At 46.3% G+C, this 20,124-nt stretch overlaps 1 protein-coding gene across 1 annotated transcript; it reads left to right on the plus strand.

Annotated features, from left to right (window-relative positions):
• Positions 1 to 14,013: 14,013 nt before the first annotated feature.
• LOC133240264 (collectin-46-like) lies at positions 14,014 to 19,410 on the plus strand. Its single transcript, XM_061404762.1, has 7 exons — positions 14,014 to 14,044; positions 14,344 to 14,460; positions 14,745 to 14,852; positions 15,181 to 15,288; positions 15,643 to 15,759; positions 16,375 to 16,458; positions 18,859 to 19,410. Exons 1-7 carry the CDS (start codon positions 14,014 to 14,016, stop codon positions 19,242 to 19,244), a joined length of 951 nt encoding a protein of 316 aa, XP_061260746.1. The 3' UTR covers positions 19,245 to 19,410.
• Positions 19,411 to 20,124: the final 714 nt, after the last annotated feature.

Consider the following 20,124-nt stretch of genomic DNA (forward strand, 5'->3'; position numbering starts at 1 on the left):
AACCTGCTCAGAGGCCTCCCACCCACGGGACTTGCTGCACTGTAAAGCCTCATTTAAACAAGCCCCAGCTGAAAACTAAGTTTGGAGTGTGACCTACTGGTCCAAAAGACATTCCTTTTATTTAAACTGATAATGTTTCCTTTAGTTAAAGCACGGGCTAATTCTGGTACTTATATACTTACACATACATACACACACACATAGCACTATTTTAATCTAATGGATTATACTTAGCACCTGGTGCAATTAGTGCCGTCTCCAGTGAATTCTGGATGTGTTTGCTGTATTTCTCTTAGTACACATAACTTGAGATTCTCAGGTCTTTAGAACAAAGTACACATCATGTTTCTCTCATTTTCTGGAGCCTGTTCTCAATTGAAATGATTTACTGGTGGCATCTACCATCTAAAAAGATTTTTAAAATATCTTTTACAAAAATATGAAGTTGCACTTCAGGTTTCTACTTTATTTTCACGTTGTATGAAAAAAAAGTTTTCAATGATTTACAATTCACATTATACATCCCAACAGTAATCTTCCCCTTCCACCATCCTGTTAATCAGCTTAAGAATTTTCATAGCCCAGCTGTTCTTAACTCATATTTTTAGTATAAGCCAAAAAAGGAGAGCCCAACTACAGACATCTGTTTACAGTCTCCTATTTAAAAAGAAAATGGATTGTACGGTATTTGCCTCCTGGGTTTGTTAGGTGACAAAGATGTACCATTGCATAAGAAAGGTTAGCGCCAGACCCAGATTCCATGTAGTTTGGCATGTGACCCCCAATAACAATTCATCTACAGAAATGTTCTTGTCATGTCATCATCCTACAATAAACAACCAGATTTGTGGAAGGAATGAATGTGCTCCAGGAGACGCCAGAGACATGTGCAAAGCATACAAGCAACATGAGGCTTTTTGTAATTGAAATAATAAATGATATTGCCATCTATAGTAATGAACCCAAAGTAATAGACTATAACAGACAGAAAACTATTTCTATATGTGAAAATTAGGGAGTCCTGAATCAAAGTCATGCTGCTGCTACTAAGTCGCTTCAGTAGTGTCCGACTCTGTGCGACCCCAGAGACAACAGCCCAACAGGCTCCCCCGTCCCTGGGATTCTCCAGGCAAGAACACTGGAGTGGGTTGCCATTTCCTTCTCCAATGCATGGAAGTGAAAAGTGAAAGTGAAGTCACTCAGTCGTGTCCGACTCTTCGCAACCCCATGGACTGCAGCCCACCAGGCTCCTCTGTCCATGGGATTTTCCAGGCAAGAGTACTGGAGTGGGGTGCCATTGCCTTCTCCAAAAGTCATGCTAGGAAAAGAATTACGACTGTTGCAAAAGTACCTGGTAGCAACCCTACTAATACTTGAAATTCTGCTTCTACTTGTGTCACTTTATTTTTTTAAAGTCTTAAATATAGTCAATAAAGTGTTTGAATAGGAAAGACTTAAGAAATGGGTGGGCCATCTTGGGCCTTGATAAATTCTTTGCTTCTGGGAGCTGTCCAGTAGGTCAGCAGTCTCTGGGATCCAGGTGACTCTCCCAATTTGGATTTGATCAGCATTTCAAGTGGTGATTTCCTGTCAAATTCTGTGCCTTTTTCCTTCAGAATGCAAATGTCATTTCTTTTCCTGGGCTTATAAAAGTTTAATATACAACTGTGATCATCTTTTCCTGGGTCTATGAAAGTTTAAAGTTTAAATTATCATTGTGATTGCAAGGACAGATTGCTACAAGGCTGATTTTCAGGGATAAGTTTGGTCATAAAATTGAGGGAAGCTTTGATACTGAACACTTTAATGAAAAATGAAGTTTAGTTTTCTAACGGATGCCAAGTCTTAGGGTTGGTATTCTAGGTACAGAGAACAGTATATGATTATCAACATTTAAAGCTTATAAAAATATGTTTAATTTCAATAAACCATACATTACATTTTCTTAAAAATGTAAATTGTTACATTTTCCTTTTGCTGATGGCCTTTCTTTTCACTTCCCTTTTTCTATGTTACCTTATGCCCTGTTAGTAGTTGGCATGAATATTTAGTTCATTGATAGTTACTCTTTGTAATATACATATACACACCCTATGTGTGATTCAACATGCCATTAGATGTGCCATAAAGTAAAAACAGATATCATTAGAGTTTGAAGGTTTCTGCATGGCATGAACAGAAGGTGTGGGCTCCCGGCAGAAAACTGAATGTCGTGGTCTGGGAGCAGTTGAAAAGAATTTCCAGACATGAGACAGAATCGAGGGAAATGAAGTTTACTAGAGTGGGAGACACTGTTAGAACAGTGGGCCAGCTCAAGAGAGAACCGACGTTGAACAGAAGTCCTTAGTCCACTTTTATACCCAGGGTACAAGGAGTGGGATCAGGGTCTTGCAGGTCATTTGCTGATTGGATGAGGCATGTATACTGGGTGGGGAAGAGTAAGGCAAATACCTTCTCCCTATGGGGTAGGAGGGGAGGCAGGTGACACTGCTCAGGAGGACCTGAAATCCATTAATAGTTACAACACTGGGGATGGGAGGGAAGGTCGATTAGGGTCTGGTTTTTCTGTCCCTGCATTCCAAGACCCTCCTTGGTTTTATCTGCTCTTTCGTCCTTGGGTCACCACACTGAATACATATCAAGTGAAATCTTTCTAATACTTTTACCCTTTTCTCTAAAAACAAGCTCACCCCCTGAGAAGATCCTGATGAAGGACAACTGATCTAAAAGTGAAAGAGTACTCTGCAGCATTATCTCACAGAACTCCTACCCTGGGCTAACCACCAGAGAATGGCTGGTCAAAGAAACTGGCATTCCAAAGGACTAATGTCAGCATCCAATGGAAGCACATTGGGCTTCCCTGATAGCTCAGTGGGTAAAGAATCCACCTGTGATGTAGAACACAGGTGACGCAGGTTCAATCCCTAGGTCAGGAAGGTCCCCTGAAGAAGAAAATGGCAACCAACCAGTATTTTTGCCTGGAAAACCCCATGGACAGAAGGGCCTGATGGGCTACAGTCCATGGGGTCACAAGGAGTCAGACACATTTGAATGACTAAGCACACAGTGTCAGCATCAAGTGGGATAAATAATTTCCTCTTTCTCTCTCCCTTTTTAAACAAAAAAAATTAAACATCCATATCAAACAAAAGTACCTCTCACATTACACAAAGGGATCCTGGGGGTTTCTATTCTACCTGTGGATCTAAAAATAAATAAGCCCTCCAAAAGGGCTGGGGACCCAAAGGAGTTGTCAAACCTGCCTTCCCCTTGCTCACCAGCAGCCAGGAAAAAAAAAATGTTGCCTACAAAGGAACCATGACTAGTGGATTTCTCAGCAGAAATTCTATAGACCAGAGGAGAGGGGAATGTCATATTCAGAGTGCTTAAAATTAACATGTAAGGCAAGAATCATGAGGGGGTAACAGGCAGGAAGGCTACAGGTCTCCAAATGGAGGAAATAGGCTCTAAGTGTCAGACGTTTTTTATCTCTCTCTTAAGCAGCAGGAGGAAACAAACTACAAGTGTCAGAAATTTTCCCTTGCCTATACAAAATTAAAAGGAGGTTTCTTTTAAAATTCTGTGTTGCCATGAAGACATCTGGTTCCATCTGAACTTAACTTTTCTCAAACCTTGAGGTAATCAATGAGATTTTCTTATGGTAATATTTTTCTTAAGCTACGTTAATGAACTGTGTATTTACCTTAAATTCTGTCTATCTTCAAGTTGGTTCCACCTAAGACTCAGAACTATAATGACAAACCAGTATGTTTGACTCATACATTGTTCTCCTAATCTATGTTCAGTTCAGTTCAGTTCAGTCACTCAGTCGTGTCTGACTCTTTGGGACCCCATGAATTGCAGCACACCAGGCCTCTCTGTCTGTCTGAAACTACATATTTGCTTGGAAATCTGTCTTTCTTCAAGATTGATGTCAGTTGTTTTATGGCCCAGGATGAGCCACCTTTTGCCAACGATCTCAAAATGCATCTTGTGGGTGAGGGGCCTGGTGCCACTCTGAGTTTTGAGACATTTCTTTCTCTCATTAGCAGCCAGCTAATAGCTATATAACTTCCTGCTAAAGAATAGCAGGGGGCACTCTTTCTGCCCCTTTCTGATGTCTATGTCAGAAGTTTTCTCTTTTATACTTTAATAAAACTTTATTACACAAAAGCCCTGAGTGATCAAGCCTTGTCACTGGCCCCAGATGGAATGCATTCCCCTCTCCTCTGGAGGCCAAGAATCCCAGCATCTTTCATGGCTCAGCAACAACCTTTCAATACTTTATCTGGCAATGTTATCCTTGATACATCAAAAAATCAAAGCTTTCCTAGACAGAGGCTAAAGGAATTCATCTTAGATCTACATGCAAGAAATACTGAAAATTCTTTGAGTGGAAATAAAAATATATTAATTAATGACATGAAAACTGGTCATAGCAAACACCCTCTTCCAACAACACAAGAGAAGACTCTACACATGGACATCACCAGATGGTCAACACCGAAATCAGAGTGATTATATTCTTTGCAGCCAAAGATGGAGAAGCTCTATACAGTCAGCAAAAACCAGACCAGGACCTGACTGTGGCTCAGATCATGAACTCCTTATTGCCAAATTCAGACTTAAGTTGAAGAAAGTAGGGAAAACCACTAGACCATTCAGGTATGACCTAAATCAAATACCTTATGATTATACAATGGAAGTGAGAAATAGATTTAAGGGACTAGATATGATAAAGTGAATGATGAACTATGGAATGAGTTTCATGACATTGTACAGGAGACAGAGATCAAGACCATCCCCCTGAAAATGAAACACAAAAAAACCAAAAAGGCTGTCCGGGGAGGCTTTACAAAGAGCTGTGAAAGGGAGAGAATTGAAAAGCAAAGGAGAAAAGAAAGATATAAGCATCTGAATGCAGAGTTCCAAAGAATATCAAGAAGAGATAAGAAGAATCAGCAATCAATGCAAAGAAATAGAAGAAAACAACAGAATGGGAAAGACCAGAGATCTCTTCAAGCAAATTAGAGATACCAAGGGAACATTTCATGCAAAAATAGGCTCTATAAAGGACAGAAATGGTATGGACCTAACAGAAGCAGAAGATATTAAGAAGAGATGGCAAGAATACACAGAAGAACTGTACAAAAAGATCTTCATGACCCAGATAATCACGATGGTGTGATCACTCACCTAGAGCCAGACATCCGGGAATGTGAAGTCAAGTGGGCCTTAGAAAGCATCACTATGAATAAAGCTAGTGGAGGTGATGGAATTCCAGTTGAGCTATTTCAAATCCTGAAAGATGATGCTTTGAAAGTGCTGCACTCAATATGCCAGCAAATTTGGAAGACTCAGCAGTGGCCACAGGACTGGAAAAGGTCAGTTTTCATTCCAATCCCAAAGAAAGGCAATGCCAAAGAATGCTCAGACTACCACACAATTGCACTCGTCTCACACGCTAGTAAAGTAATGCTCAAAATTCTCCAAGCCAGGCTTCAGCAATATGTGAACCGTGAACTTCCTGATGTTCAAGCTGGTTTTAGGAAAGGCAGAGGAACCAGAGATCAAATTGCCAACATCCGCTGGATCATCGAAAAAGCAAGAGAGTTCCAGAAAAACATCTATTTCTGCTTTATTGACTATGCCAAAGCCTTTGACTGTGTGGATCACAATAAACTGTGGAAAATTCTGAAAGGGCTGGAATCCCAGACCACCTGATCTACCTCTTGAGAAATTTGTATGCAGGTCAGGAAGCAACAGTTAGAATTGGACATGGAACAACACACTGGTTCCAAATAGGAAAAGGAGTTTGTCAAGGCTGCATATTGTCACCCTGTTTATTTAACTTCTATGCAGAGTACATCATGAGAAACGCTGGACTGGAAGAAACACAAGCTGGAATCAAGATTGCCAGGAGAAATATCAATAACCTCTGATATGCAGATGACACCACCCTTATGGCAGAAAGTGAAGAGGAACTCAAAAGCCTCTTGATGAAAGTGACAGTGGAGAGTGAAAAAGTTGGCTTAAAGCTCAACATTCAGAAAACGAAGATCATGGCATCGGGTCCCATCACTTCATGGGAAATATATGGGGAAACAGTGGAAACAGTGTCAGACTTTATTTTTGGGGCTCCAAAATCACTACAGATGGTGACTGCAGCCATGAAATTAAAAGATGCTTACTCCTTGGAAGGAAAGTTATGACCAACCTAGATAGCATATTCAAAAGCAGAGACATTGCTTTGCCAACAAAGCTTCGTCTAGTGAAGGCTATGGTTTTTCCTGTGGTCATGTATGGATGTGAGAGTTGGACTGTGAAGAAGGCTGAGCGCCAAAGAACTGATGCTTTTGAACTGTGGTGTTGGAGAAGACTCTTGAGAGTCCCTTGGACTGCAAGGAGATCCAACCAGTCTATTCTGAAGGAGATCAGCCCTGGGATTTCTTTGGAAGGAATGATGCTGAAGCTGAAACTCCAGTACTTTGGCCACCTCATGCGAGGAGTTGACTCATTGGAAAAGACTCTGATGCTGGGAGGGATTGGGGGCAAGATGAGAAGGGGACGTCAGAGGATGAGATGGCTGGATGGCATCACTGACACGATGGACATGAGTCTGAGTGAACTCCGGGAGTTGGTGATGGACAGGGAGGCCTGGAGTGCTGTGATTCATGGGGTTGCAAAGAGTCGGACACGACTCAGCAACTGACTGAACTGAACTGAACTGAACATGATATAGGTAGACCCTGGAGTTACTGCTCCTGGAATGTTTAATGACAAGCTCTGTGACTTAAGCTAGCCTCTTGGTTCACAGGTTAAGACAGTGGTTTTCCTGTATCAGTTCTTCCTTACTTTGTCTACTCGTCCTTCTACTAGCCCGGCAGCAGTAGCGCTGTAGGACAGGCGGAAATGCCAGGGTATGGCATTTTTATCAGCCCATCCTGAACTTCATGACCTCTAAAGCAGTGGTTTTTATGCATTGCTCAGCAACTTGAGTAGGCCCACTGTAACAGCTTCCACCTGTTGTAAAGCATGTAGGCTGCATAGAGCTGTATTCCTTGACATTATATCCCTGCTCTGCCCCCTCCCTCACCTGGGACCAGAAGCCCAGAATGTACTAATTTTATTTCGCCATTACCCCAGGTTCAAAACTAACCCTTCATGGTAAGCGACCATGGCCAATTCACAAGCCTGTCCCAGTTAGTGTCCATAAAGCCTGTAATTGTTTAGGGGTGGTGGGTAGGGGTACATTTGTATTTTGTAGAAAACAATAAAACCAGAAATGCTCTTGTGTTTTGCCAGTATCACAAGCCCTCCTCATACAGTCAGGTGAAGCACAAGCCCAGGCTGCTACTTTTAAACTGGAAGAACCTCTGAGGTTAATAAGATGTCATCAATTTAATGGTAGAGAAAGATATCTCTCACAGGAACCCATGTGCTAGGGGATGGCCACCCTGGAATTATCACCACAACTTTCCCTTCTCAGTCCTCATTCTCCAACATCTCTGCACTCATGGGATTTTCTGTCACATTCTGGCTGACTCACCAATTGTTGGGCTTCACCCTGCAGGTGTGCATCCTTGTTGATGCCCAGCCTTGAGACCGAAGCAAGAGCTGGGAGACAGGGACAAAGACGTCCATGGCTTATTAGATAAGGAATCTACGTGTCCAGAAAAGAAGGGTCCTAGCGCAACAGCATACCATGTTCAGGAGAGAGCAGGAAGGACGTGGAGGCACTCTTCACTGCTTGAGGGAGGAACCCACCATCTAACACAGAGTTGACGTCAGTTTGTTCATCAGTTACCAGGGAAACCACTGTCTGGGCAGCAAGCATGTAGGGGTTGCCAGTAAACCCTGTAATTAATAAAATTGGATAGTCATGTGAGTGAAGGAGAGTTGGGCAGGGGATGAACTGAGAGCAAAGAAAGCCATCTTGAGGCAAGTGGAGAGTTGTCCTAGATCTAGAGCAGAAAGCAAAAGAGTGACCCCTGACTCATGGCAGCTCCCCCAGATGCTGTCTCCCACAGGCTGTTGCCTCAGCAGTCCTTCACCTGCCCCACTTCTGCTCAGATTGGCCAAGCAGCTCGCAGATCTTTCCTAGTGTCTGAGGAGAAATGTTGAGATAAGGAGGAAGAGAAGTGGGCGCAGCGGGTGCTCATTCTTGCAGGCTGCTTTTGCAAGAGTTGTAGATCGTTGTGCAACTTGCTGTTCTTCTCTGGACCTTGGATCCCTGGACATCATGAAATACAGACACCGATGCTGCCATTTTACTTACAAGGCTGAAGTGGGGAATCCATGAGATCCTGGGCTGAGGGTGCTCTTTGAACTCTAATGTATGTTTAGTCCTATCAACGTTAGTGGCAGGTGTCCAGAACCCAGGTGGACACCTGAGCTGAGGTGGGGGTGTAATTGAGTGAGTCAATAATAAGGAAATTACCCTACTTCCCGAAGAGAATTCTCAGGAAACTGGGGCTGAGGGTCACATTATAGGGCAGATATAAAGAGCCAGTGCTTACCCAGGAACTCTAATTTGCCTGGATGTTCTGGAGCCTTAGAGGAAGAAACTGTGAGTGTCTCTGTCCTTGCCTCTTAATTTGTTTTCCAATGTCTGGTGAATATCTCCCTGCCTATGTGGGTGTTGAGGAAGGCAGGGTGTGTGTAGATCTTTCACTCTAGGAGGGTCAGTGCCGGTGGTGGGAACAAGTGAGGCAATAAGGGGTGCTCTTTTACTCTTCTCCCTTTGTTTGGTGGGAGATGGGCTTCCAGGACAGGGAGAGGGGGATAGTTGGATAAGGGATTCAATGATGCCATTGTCTGGAAGTCCCCAGGGTAAAAGCAATTCATCATCCTCTTGGAAGGAGGCACTTCTCTGGTCAGGAAACCCCTTCCCTCCCATGAACCTGCTTGGCAAACTTCAGTCCTTTCCTAGGTCCTTTGGGCTTTCTTCCAGGTCTCTGCAACCCCCATTCTTCTCCATGCTCAAAACTTTACAGTTTCCTTCTGAGAGAGGAAAGAAGCCCAACACTGGGAGTGACCCATGTCCTGCACCCTGATCTCACTTAGCTCCTGAGTCCCTTTCTGATGGTAACCAGAAGCTCTACTGGACATTGGCTTTCCTCCTCTGAAGCCAGTCTGCCCCTGATGGCACCTGTCTCACACGTCCCCTCTTCCATGAGGCCCCTGTCCAAGTCCTTTCAGAAGGTCAGGGCAGGATTCTAGGTGCCAGGAACTTTCCTGGTGGAGCCCAGGAATGACAAATCTGGCAAAGAAGCAATCATGCACAATTCTGTGCCTCGGACAGAACTCACCAGGCATATCACTCTGGCTTTTTTTTTTTTTTTTTCAGATAGCACTGTAGACTCCAGTACTAGCCTGTCCAGAGCAGCAAGTGAGAGGAAACAAGCCAGCATTGTAAGAGGTAAAGCAAATGAATTTCTGGTACAGAAAAGAAGGAGATCAGTAAGGGGACGAGTCCCACCTGAAGGCACTCAGTGAGTTCCTCCTGATGTGACAATGTCCTCAGTGAGGAATTCTACATCCTGGCCACAGTGCCCCTGGAAAGTGTGAATAGACCCAAAAAAGATGACACAGAGCATCTGAGAGTAGGTTCATGCTGCTGGGAGACCAGGTCAGAGGCCCAGCTGGTCCACTCATGTCCTCTCTGGCCAGACCTTATCCTAACTTTCCCTAAACTGTTTTTGGAGCCCTGCTACTCTTGGCCCCAGAGGATGGGAGAGGAGATGGGGAAAGGGCTTCTCCTGACCTCCAGGAGCTGGGCCAGCCCTAATCCTCGTCCTTGGACCAAGAGCACCCCCTCTCTCTTTTCCTCTGCCTAGGACATGCTTCTCCTCCCTCTCTCCGTGCTGCTCCTGCTCACACAGCCCTGGAGATCCCTGGGAGCAGAAATGAAGATCTATTCCCAGAAAACACTGGCCAACGCCTGTACCCTTGTTGTGTGTAGGCCTTCGGAGGGTGGCTTGCCTGGTCGTGATGGACAAGATGGGAGAGAAGGCCCCCGGGGGGAGAAGGGAGATCCAGGTAGAGCTGGGACCATGGGCTTGCCCTGATGGGAAGGGGTGGGCACTGTAATTGTAACCAACCCCAAAACTCTGAATCTTCTGCTGTGGAAACCTTGAAGATGGTCTTCCCAAGAGGGGAGGTTTCCCCCAGATTTTCAGTCTACCTAAAACATGGCTTTATTGGTTGGCAAAGACTGGCTTGCCCAAGCCCTCAGCTCCATAACCACTGGTCCTGATTCCTCCCCTAGGATCTTCAGACTCTACCCACCTCAAGAATGTACAGTGAGTGAATGGCTGGTATTTGGATCCCCTGCTCCAGAACTCATTGGGTTTCCCAGGTGGTGCTAGTGGTAAAGAACCTGCCTGCCAATACAAGGGACTTAGGAAATGCAGGTTTGATCCTTGGGTCAGAAAGACCCCCTGGAGGAGGGCATAGCAACCCCCTCATGTATTCTTGCTTGGAGAATCCCATGGACAGAGGGGCCTGGCCGGCTTTGGTCCATTGGGTTGCACATGAATGAAGCGATTTAGTACATACATGTAGGAGACATAGGAGATGTAGGTTTGATCCCAGGGTTGGAATGATGCCCTGGATAGGAAATGGCAACTCATTCATTTTTGCCTGGAGAATCTCATGGACAGAGGAATCCTTTGGGCTACAATCCACAGTCACAAAGAGTCAGATGCTACTGAGCACAAACCCTCCAAAACTTAACTGTTGTTCATTCGTATTAAATGTTGCCTCTGCAGAATGTTGAATATTTTTGAACTGATGACAGTGTTGTAAGTTTCAGTTTAATCATCTGTAGATGGGAATAATATCAACCACACAGTGACAAAGAATTGAGCCAAGGCTTTATTTTTTTGTTGGGTCTTCAAGATAAAGTTATATCCTTCTGCTGTCCCGACCAGTAAATTCTCCTATAGTTTCCAAATGTACTGGTTATTAAAGGAATTGTCTAGAAACACTGAGACACTGTAGAAAATCTGGGTGTTACTGGCAAGAAGTGAGAATTCGATGAACCAGTGACAAGGACGAGGGGACCACCATGGCCCTAGGCCAGGGCTGCGGAGGGATTAACTGAGGTCTTTCATCTTTCTGGAGTTTGTGTTTGATTGGAGAGGAAAGAAATGAACAACATTAAAGCTTAAAAGAATACATAACATCCCCAGGATTTGTAGGGTAAGAGACAAGTATCTTATCTGTCTTTTAGAAAGAAAGTAGCTCCTAACATGAATTGACTGGGGCTTTAAAAGGCCACCTAGAAGTAATCTCAGAGGAGGGGTGGTATTCAAAGTGCCAGCTCTCTCTAGCTCCCCAAGGGGCCCTAAATTGAAAAATATCCCTTCTTCTACCTCCATGCTCTCATGGGCGCTATGGTTTGTGCACAAGGATGGGCAACCTCGAATGCTCCCTTCTAAGGAGTGACTTGCTTCCAAGGTACCTGCTGCCCTCCCCAGCCAGTGGGGAGCCCAGGAGAGGCTCAGCCAGGGACCAAGAGTCTCTGCCTGAGCACAGGTGCACCAGGGGGTCTGGGATGCGGGGCCCATCCTCTGGGCTCCTACTGATTGCCTAGCGATAATTTGAGCTAAGAGCAGGACCCAATGTCCAGCACAGAGGCTCTCACCACCCATCAAATACCCCAGTCTCCCTTCACCTGCATATTCTTGGCCCGGGCAAGCCTGGCCCTTCTTACCCTGGGGGAGTGGTTTCCAGATCTGAAATGTCACCTCTCCTCTCCAGGGCTCTGAATCCTTTTCAACCTTGAAGTCTTGTTTCCTATGAGTACGTGCGTGTCCATGGGTTGGGGGTGCTGGGATGGAACGAGGGACATCTCATAAGCTGTTTTCTTCCCTTGTTACCTGTGCCTCACAGTTTAAAACTTGATGACAAATTCCTTGCAGACCAGAACCTGGTGCTGACATTTACTTCGTGCTCAGTGCTAGGCAGAAAGCCATGTTCCACAGAGAGATTCTCAGTGAACAGAGAAATGAAATGAGGAAATGAACAAGTAAGCAAATGAACAAGTTAGTAGTAACTGACAGATTTCTTCCGTTGTCTTTTTGCACATGAATGCTGACTCACAACAGTCAAAAGATGGAAACAACCCAAGTGTCTATCAACATTTATCTGTGGTGAATGAATAAAGAAAATATATTGTATTCATAGTATAGAACATTTCTCAGCCACAGACTGGAACGAAGTACTGAGATATGCTACAAATTGGATGAGCCTCAAAAATGTCACTCCTAGTTTTAAGAGGCAGACACAAAGGGTCATATATTGTATGTATTTATATAAAATATCTAGAATAGATAACAGAGACACGCAGCTGCATAGAGGTAGCCAGGGCCTGGGAGGAAGCAGGGATGGAGTGATAAATGGGTATGAGGTTTTCTTTGGGATTAATGAAATAGTCTTGAACTAAAGAGAAGTGGTAGTTGTACAATTATGTCAATGTTCTAAATGCCACTCAATTGTATACTTTAAATGATTAATTACAGGTAATTCCTGAATGTCCAGTGGTTAGGATTCAGTGTTCTCACGGCCAGGCCTCAGGTTCAATCCCTGATTGGGGAACTGAGAGCCTGCAAGCTACACATCACATTAAAAAAAAAAAAAAGGTTATTTTTATATTATGTGAATTTCATCTCAGTGAAAAAAAAATAACCAAACTCACAGAACTGAGTGTATAATTCTTGAGTCAATAGGCATTTCTCCCTTTAGTCTTTGAAGGCAAATCTCTTATATTTTCAGACTTAGGCAGCCTTCTTAAGGTAATGTGATTTTTTAAAATGTTTGGTCATTTTTCCAAAACAAATTAGTATATGGTCACTAAATACAAAAAAAAGAAAATTAAAATTGCCTGAATTGTGCCCCTTAGAACGAACAACTGTTAACACTTGCATATGCTCTTCTTGTGGTTTTTTCAATGTGTGTTACATGTGCACATGCCTGACACATGCGTGGACATGTTCAAGAAACCGAATCATATTAAATAGTGTTTATAACTTACTTTTATCACTCAATAATGAACAATATTGTCATCTATCTTCCATAATGTTAAAAGCATGTTACATAGGTTTTTCTCTTTATATTAAAATAGAATTGATCTATATTAGAATATGTACATCATAATGAATTCATATTTGCATATATTGTGCAATGATTGTCACAATAAGTCATCAACACACATAGTTATGATTTGTGTGTGATGAGAACTTTTAAGATGTGCTTGCTCAGCAATGTTCAAGCATGCAACCCAGGATTACTAACTATAGTAACTTCACTGTATATTATATTCCTGGGACTCAATTGTTTTTTAACTGAACACTTGTATCTTTTGAAGCTTTCTATCCATTCTGCTCACTTCCCACCCCCACCTCTAGCAACCACAAGTGTGTTCTTGTATTGTGAGTATGCTGTTTTTGTTCATTTGTTTTTTAGATTTCACATATAAATGAGATCGTATACTACCACCCTTCTCTGTGACTTGTGCTTATTCACTAAGCATAATGACTTCAATGTTTTCCAATGTTACCTTGAATAATGCCTGAATAATGTTCCATTGTATACGCACCCTGCATTTTCTACATCCATTCATCCATCCACAGATACTTGGGCTCTAGGCTGCATCCATGTCTGGGCTACCATAAATGATGCTGCAATTAACTTGGGGGTACATATATCTTTTCAGGTTAGTGTTTTCATTTTCTTTAGTTAGGTGCTCAGAAGGGGAATTGATGGATTCTACGGTAGCTCTAGTTTAACTTTCTGAGAAACCTCAATACTGTTCTCCATAGTGGCTGTTCCATTTGCATCCCTACTGCACAAAGCTTTCCTTTTCTCTACTTCTCCAGCACTTCCTATTTGCTGTCTGATAATAGCCATTCTGAGAGGTGTGAGGTGACAGCTCATTGTGCTTTTGATTTCTATTTCTCTGGTGGTAAGTGTCAGGTGTCATTTCTGACAGAAACTTTGGTTGTGGGAATGGAGGAGTACAGGGAGTCCATGGTCCAGGGTAAAAGCTGACAGACTTGACTGCCATAAATACCGTGGCCTTGGGGCAGGGGCAGGTGCATTGTATGCAAAGTCAGATGGGTCTAGGTTTGGATCTGCCTCCAACTCTGCAAGCCTGTTTCTTCACCTCTAAAATGGAGATGTAGACACGCATTTCCTACATCACCACTGGACCAGTCACCTGAAAGGGGAGTGTCTACACCCTACAGAACCCTGAAAGTTGCCAGGGCCCTGACCTGCAGGCAGCTGGCTCCTCCTGGGACGGGATCAGCCTTATGTCTTTCTCGTCTGTGGCCACAGGTTCACCAGGACCCGCAGGACGAGCAGGGAGGCCTGGACCAGCTGGTCCCATAGGACCGAAAGGGGACAGTGGCTCTGCTGGAGAACCCGGACCAAAGGGAGACACTGGACCACCTGGTGAGCAGCTGGGCATGGAATGCAGGTGTTTGCAGATGGCGTGCTGCCACTAGGCCATGGCAGTAGACCTGAACAGATTCTACCCTAGGAAGATGAAGGAGGTCGTTCTCAAGGTGGTATGGGGTTATCTCAGGGAAGACTGGAGCTCCTGGGGAGGGTGCAGAGTGAGGGCAACATCTTTAGGAGGAGGCTGCTTGTCTGACTTCTATTATAGCTCCATCTTTTATGCACTCCCACTTCCAAGGAGATTCAGTGTCACTGACTGGGCTGGTCCTTTTTCCCAGGGCCTCCAGGTATGCCTGGACCAGCTGGAAGAGAAGGCCCCTCAGGGAAGCAGGGGAGCATGGGACCTCCAGGCACACCAGGCCCCAAAGGAGAGACTGGGCCCAAAGGTAGGTGGTGGGTGGGTGGTATGCGGTGGGTGAGGGAGGGAGAAGGATGGGGTGACGTTGGCAGCCCTGGTGGGGACTAAGGTATGTGCACAGTGCCTGGAAAAGCCTGGAACCTCTGTGCCTGGTAGGCCTGGCCTGGGCCTCTCCCCCACTTTCCCACACTGGCTGAATTTCCCTGATACTGTTGCTAGAGGAGACCAAGTGGTCAGGAGCAGTCTCCCAGGTTGCTCTCTCACCTGGAGCTGTGGGTGACAAGCTGCACTGATGAAGAAATGGTACCTGCTGAGCACACTCTCAGCAATGTTTCTCCAATGTGTTCCTTCTGCAGGAAGAGTGGGTGCCCCAGGCATGCAGGGTTCCCCAGGCTCTGCAGGTCTCAAAGGAGAGAGAGGTGCCCCTGGTGAGCCCGGAGGTCCTGGAAATGCTGGGGTTGCAGGTGAGCAATGGGCATAGGGCTGGGCTCATATTCCCCTGTGCTCACCACCACCAGCCACCAGGTCAGAGCTGGCATTCCAGGGAGAGAGCCAGTGTTGGGTTTTGGAAACTGTCTCCAGGTAGAGGGTGGTGTGAGCAGCAGGGACTGTCTGTATTCAGGGAAGGCTGGTTGTTAGGTTATGGGAAAGTCAGTGTATAGAGAGGATGCAAGCACAGGTTCCAGGCACAGAGGGACATTTGTATGTGGGAGGGTGTACTGCTGGGGATATGACAGTCCATGTGTGGAGGTTAGGGGGGGCACGAAAATGCTAAAATATATGTTCAGCACTCACCCACTTCTACTTCTCTTATCCAGGGCCTGCTGGAGCCATCGGTCCACAGGGGCCTTCAGGTGCCAGGGGCCCCCCAGGACTGAAGGGGGACAAAGGTGTTCCTGGAGAAAGAGGAGCAAAGGGGGAGAGTGGGCTTACAGGTAAGGAAGCCTTGGGGGCCCCATTAGGGTGTGGGGCAGGGAGACAGCCTTATTCAGCTCAGCTCTCCTCTCAGGTAACCCATTTCATTACAGGTGGGAGTCAAAGCAGGAAAAGCTGACAGGGTGTATGGCAAGGTGGACTCTGGTCTTAGCCTCTATGACTCGCTGGAGGACAAGCTGAGCAGATTTTCTATCTGATCTTTATGACAGGCCAACCTCCCTCTCCAGTTCATCAGATAATCTTGAACATCAAATAACTCAATGGATGGGAAATACTCAAGCTATATGTATTCCTCTCCTACAACCAAACCAACCCCTGCAATGCAAAGGAAGTGTATCTGATTCTTAGAATTTGGAAGTAAAATGACCTCTGGTTCACTGTCAGTGAGGCACAGGGACCTATTCAGGGATACTATTCAGAAGAGAACCACAGGAAATTCTGTGGACACAGAGGCCAGCTAGGTCAGAAGAAGAGGGCTTCCTAGGCCTCTGTTCCACCTCCTTAACCCACCCCAAACTTGCATCTCCACCTGGACTCTCTTCCCTTGAGGCCTGGGCTCTGAGTGACCCCAGACTGTTCTGGATCTGTCTTTACTTGGTCTCTCTCTCCTGCAGAGGTCAATGCTCTCAAGCAGCGGGTGACAATCTTAGACAGAGAACTACAACGCCTCCAGAATGCCCTCTCTCAGCATAAGAAAGGTGAGTTCCTGGACCTAAGCCTAGCCAGGCCCTGAGTGAGGGCCTCAGACCTAATCTAGGCTTGGCATGTAGTACGCTTGGCTGGGTCTAAATTGGACTTGCTGGGACCATGACTGGGACTGGACCTAGACCTGGGGCAGGAGCGGGGTTAAGGACAGTCCTGGGACAGAGCTGTTCCCCACGTGCTCCAGAATCTCAAGTAGACGCACGGGACAAGGAGGAGGACGTGGTCCATGTCATCAGTCAGCAGACCTTCACCACAGCCCACCCTGGGCAGGTTCCTAGGACATATAAAGGGACACCCAACCCAGGATGCATTTCTTCCCTCTGTGGGGCCAGGTATGCAAATGCCCAGAGAAGAAGCTGCACAGTCCATAGGAGCAGAGAATCCAGACATGACCCTGAGAGTGGGGGTGGGATGCTGCCTGTGGGGTTAAAGGCTGCTGGGGACCTATCCTTGGTGTGTGGCCACCAAGTATCTTACCCTAAAGATGTCCCTGGGTCTGGAAGGAATAGGCTGCCTCCAGTCTCTGGCCAGTGCTGGACTCTCCTGCACCTCTTGTGGAGTTTAAAGCAGAGGTTCTTCCCTAAGCCTGGATCCTAATCAGGCTGAGGCCTCCTAGAGCACAGACCTGAGTGCCCTGCGTCTTTGGGACAATCCATCAACTGCCCCTCCTCCTTCTCTCCTCTCCCTGATGATAGCTTTGAATGCACATCACTTATCAAACCTGACTGATCCAAGAAAAGGAAGAGTTTTCTGAAGAAGCAGAGCATTAAGGGTCCTGATTGGGTGAGACATAGGGTTGGCTCCTAAGAACTCAAGCCAACTAAGTACTGAAGTAGGGGGATGAGAATTTTCAGCAGTTTATGTCTTCCTTCTTGCACAATCATATTTACATATCTATTTACTACCTCATTCCCTGGTAGCTCAGCTGGTAAAGAATCTGCCTGCATTGCAGGAGACCTGGGTTTGATCTCTGGGTTGGGAATATCTCCTGGAATGGAAATGGCAAACCACTCCAATATCCTAGCCTGGAAAATCTCATGGACAGAGGACCCTGGTGGGCTTCAGTCCATGGGGTCAAAAAGAGTTGAGTATGACTAAAAAACTAACCCTTCATGCAGACTGATATAAACAAAGGTGAACTTGGGCATATGTGCTGGCCACCTGTGTGTATGTAAACACCATCACTCAGTCCACACCATCTACATACATGAGCGCACATGCAGACATATGCACACCCATCCAGATGGACCTTGAGTCAGCCCATGTACCTTCAGATGGACACATGGATGTATTCACGCATGCACACACATACCCACCCAGATGCATGGGACATAAACCAATCATGGCACACAAGCTTGCACTGACCTTGTCCGGGGCTGTCTGGGCGCCATCCTGAATACGTGGAAATTCTGGTCTCCGATTGCTTGTTGAAGTAATCAGAGGAACAGGGCAGTGGATCAGGGTGCAGCCTGGATTCAGAACCAGTCCAGTGAGCCCTCTTAGGAGCCCAGAAGATATCCATGCAGACCCTGGAAGTCAGAGGGGTGTGGATGGGATGGAAGAAAAAGAGATACTTAACACGTCACATCGGGGATGCTGTTTTGCAGTGTACCTTTTCCTTAGAAATATGAGATTAGACTCTGAAAAGAGAAGTGACTTTCCCTTGTCACCTGGGCTGTCATTGCCAGGGTAGGGCTGAACACATGACTTTCTGAAGCCCAGACAGGGCTCTCTCCAAAGCTGACCCCACTCTGCCCTCCCGCCCCCGCATAGAGCTCTCAGATGCCGTCATCCCCTGCTCAGTGATCCAGGGAGGCTGACTGGCCATAGGTTCACCTGCGAGCATATGGAAGCCAACACTGGACTGCCCCCAGTGCAGAGGCCAGCACTTGGCTGCTCTCAGATGCACCTCTGTCCTCCCCTTTCTCCTCACCCCTTCACACAGCACAGAACCACTCAGACAACTCCTCATGCCCAGTCATCATGCAAGGGTGAGAGTGAGCCACCTGTTTGGTGTTTTCCACACTCTCAGGAACTGCCCTGGACTCTACAGTGTCATTTCCCTGCCAAAATCCTTCCTATTTACACAGTAATTAAAATGCTGGATTCTCGTGAACAGCACGGGGAAGAACAGAAAGTGCATGTGGGAGCTTTAGTATCACCTCCAACAAGGTCTGATCCTCATCTACATTTGACAGTTGGGTGACTTTGGGCCTTTGCATAAGCACCTGATTTCCAGGGTCCTCACCTCTTGCATGATGGATGCTTGGGAGCTAAGTGCCTTGCTTTTGTTCTATCTGGTGCCCTGGTACCCTCGTGGGAGCTGGGGACTCCAGTTGAAGCACAAGGTCTAGCTGCTGCACATCCCCAGCCTGACTCTCCTCTTCCCCTAGCGGTGCTCTTCCCTGATGGCCAGGCTGTCGGGGAGAAGATCTTCAAGACGGCAGGTGCTGTAAAGTCATATTCGGATGCAGAGCAGCTCTGCAGAGAGGCTAAGGGACAGCTGGCCTCCCCACGCTCTTCAGCTGAGAACGAGGCCGTGACACAGCTGGTCAGAGCCAAGAACAAGCATGCTTACCTGAGCATGAATGACATCTCCAAAGAGGGCAAGTTCACCTACCCAACGGGGGGGTCACTGGACTATTCCAACTGGGCCCCCGGGGAGCCCAACAATAAGGCAAAAGACGAAGGCCCAGAGAACTGTCTTGAGATCTATTCCGATGGCAATTGGAATGACATAGAATGCAGGGAGGAGCGCCTCGTGATCTGCGAGTTCTGAGCCCCCGGGGAGGAAGGGGGCTCAGAATGCCAGGGTTGTGAGCTGCCAACATCCCTATAAAAAGGTGACCCTCTGGTGCTCACAGCTTCCTCACTGAGCCACAGGATGAGGCCAGAAGGCAGGCCTCCTATGGAACTCCTTCCTCAGAATAAAGTTCTCAACTGTCTTCACACTTGGAAGTCTTGTCACAGAAAAAAAAAAAGGGGGGGGGGTGTGCGGCGCAGCCTGCTTTTCCTGGGGCAAGGGCTAAAAGGAGGTCTCCAAGTCTCCCCTGTTGAAAAATTCAGTGCCCCTGCCTCACCAAGATAGATGTCTAGCCATCCATCTCCACCATCGGCCACATATGACCCCAATGGTCACTGCCTCCTCCTTCCCCTTCCTCTCCTGCCTTCAATCTTCTTATCCTTCAGTCTCTTTCACTTGTCTCTCCTCCTTCCTGGACACTCCACAGAGGGGGAGCAGGATCCTCAGCTCTGGCTCCCTTCTCTCCTTGCACTCACTCTAGGCTTGGGCTCATTCTCTCCCATGGTTTCAAATTCCTTCTATTGATGCCTCCCCCAGGTAGAGCCCGGTTTGGACCTCCCTCCAAACCCCAGAATCCTCTCACCAAGGCAACCTTGGAGGTCACAGTGGAGGGAAGCTCCAGCTTCTCTGGCCAGATTGAGTGGACTTAAACCCAGTAATCTACCCTCACCCTTGACCTTGACAGCCCAGGATCTCTTTCTTCCCATGACAATGTGACTGTGGATGGCTCATCAGAGAATGTACCATGCACAATCCTAATCCCTTCTGACGTTTCAGGCAGAGTGGGTGTCCAACCATGTTTGACTCATTCCCCAACCTCTTCCTGCCTTGAAGTACAAGGGATGTTCATCTTCAC

The sequence above is a fragment of the Bos javanicus genome, chromosome 28, assembly GCF_032452875.1.
Source record: "Bos javanicus breed banteng chromosome 28, ARS-OSU_banteng_1.0, whole genome shotgun sequence".
NCBI classification, from domain to species: domain Eukaryota; kingdom Metazoa; phylum Chordata; class Mammalia; order Artiodactyla; family Bovidae; genus Bos; species Bos javanicus.

What these genes read in the sequence shown, in the direction of transcription:
- LOC133240264 (XM_061404762.1), top strand. Translation starts at nt 14,014, where the DNA reads ATGGAGGAGTACAGGGAGTCCATGGTCCAGG. An exon ending in CAGGGAGTCCATGGTCCAGG is followed by an intron (nt 14,045 to 14,343) that starts GTAAAAGCTGAC and finishes CTGTGGCCACAG; the next exon opens with GTTCACCAGGACCCGCAGGA. An exon ending in CCTCTCTCAGCATAAGAAAG is followed by an intron (nt 16,459 to 18,858) that starts GTGAGTTCCTGG and finishes CTCTTCCCCTAG; the next exon opens with CGGTGCTCTTCCCTGATGGC.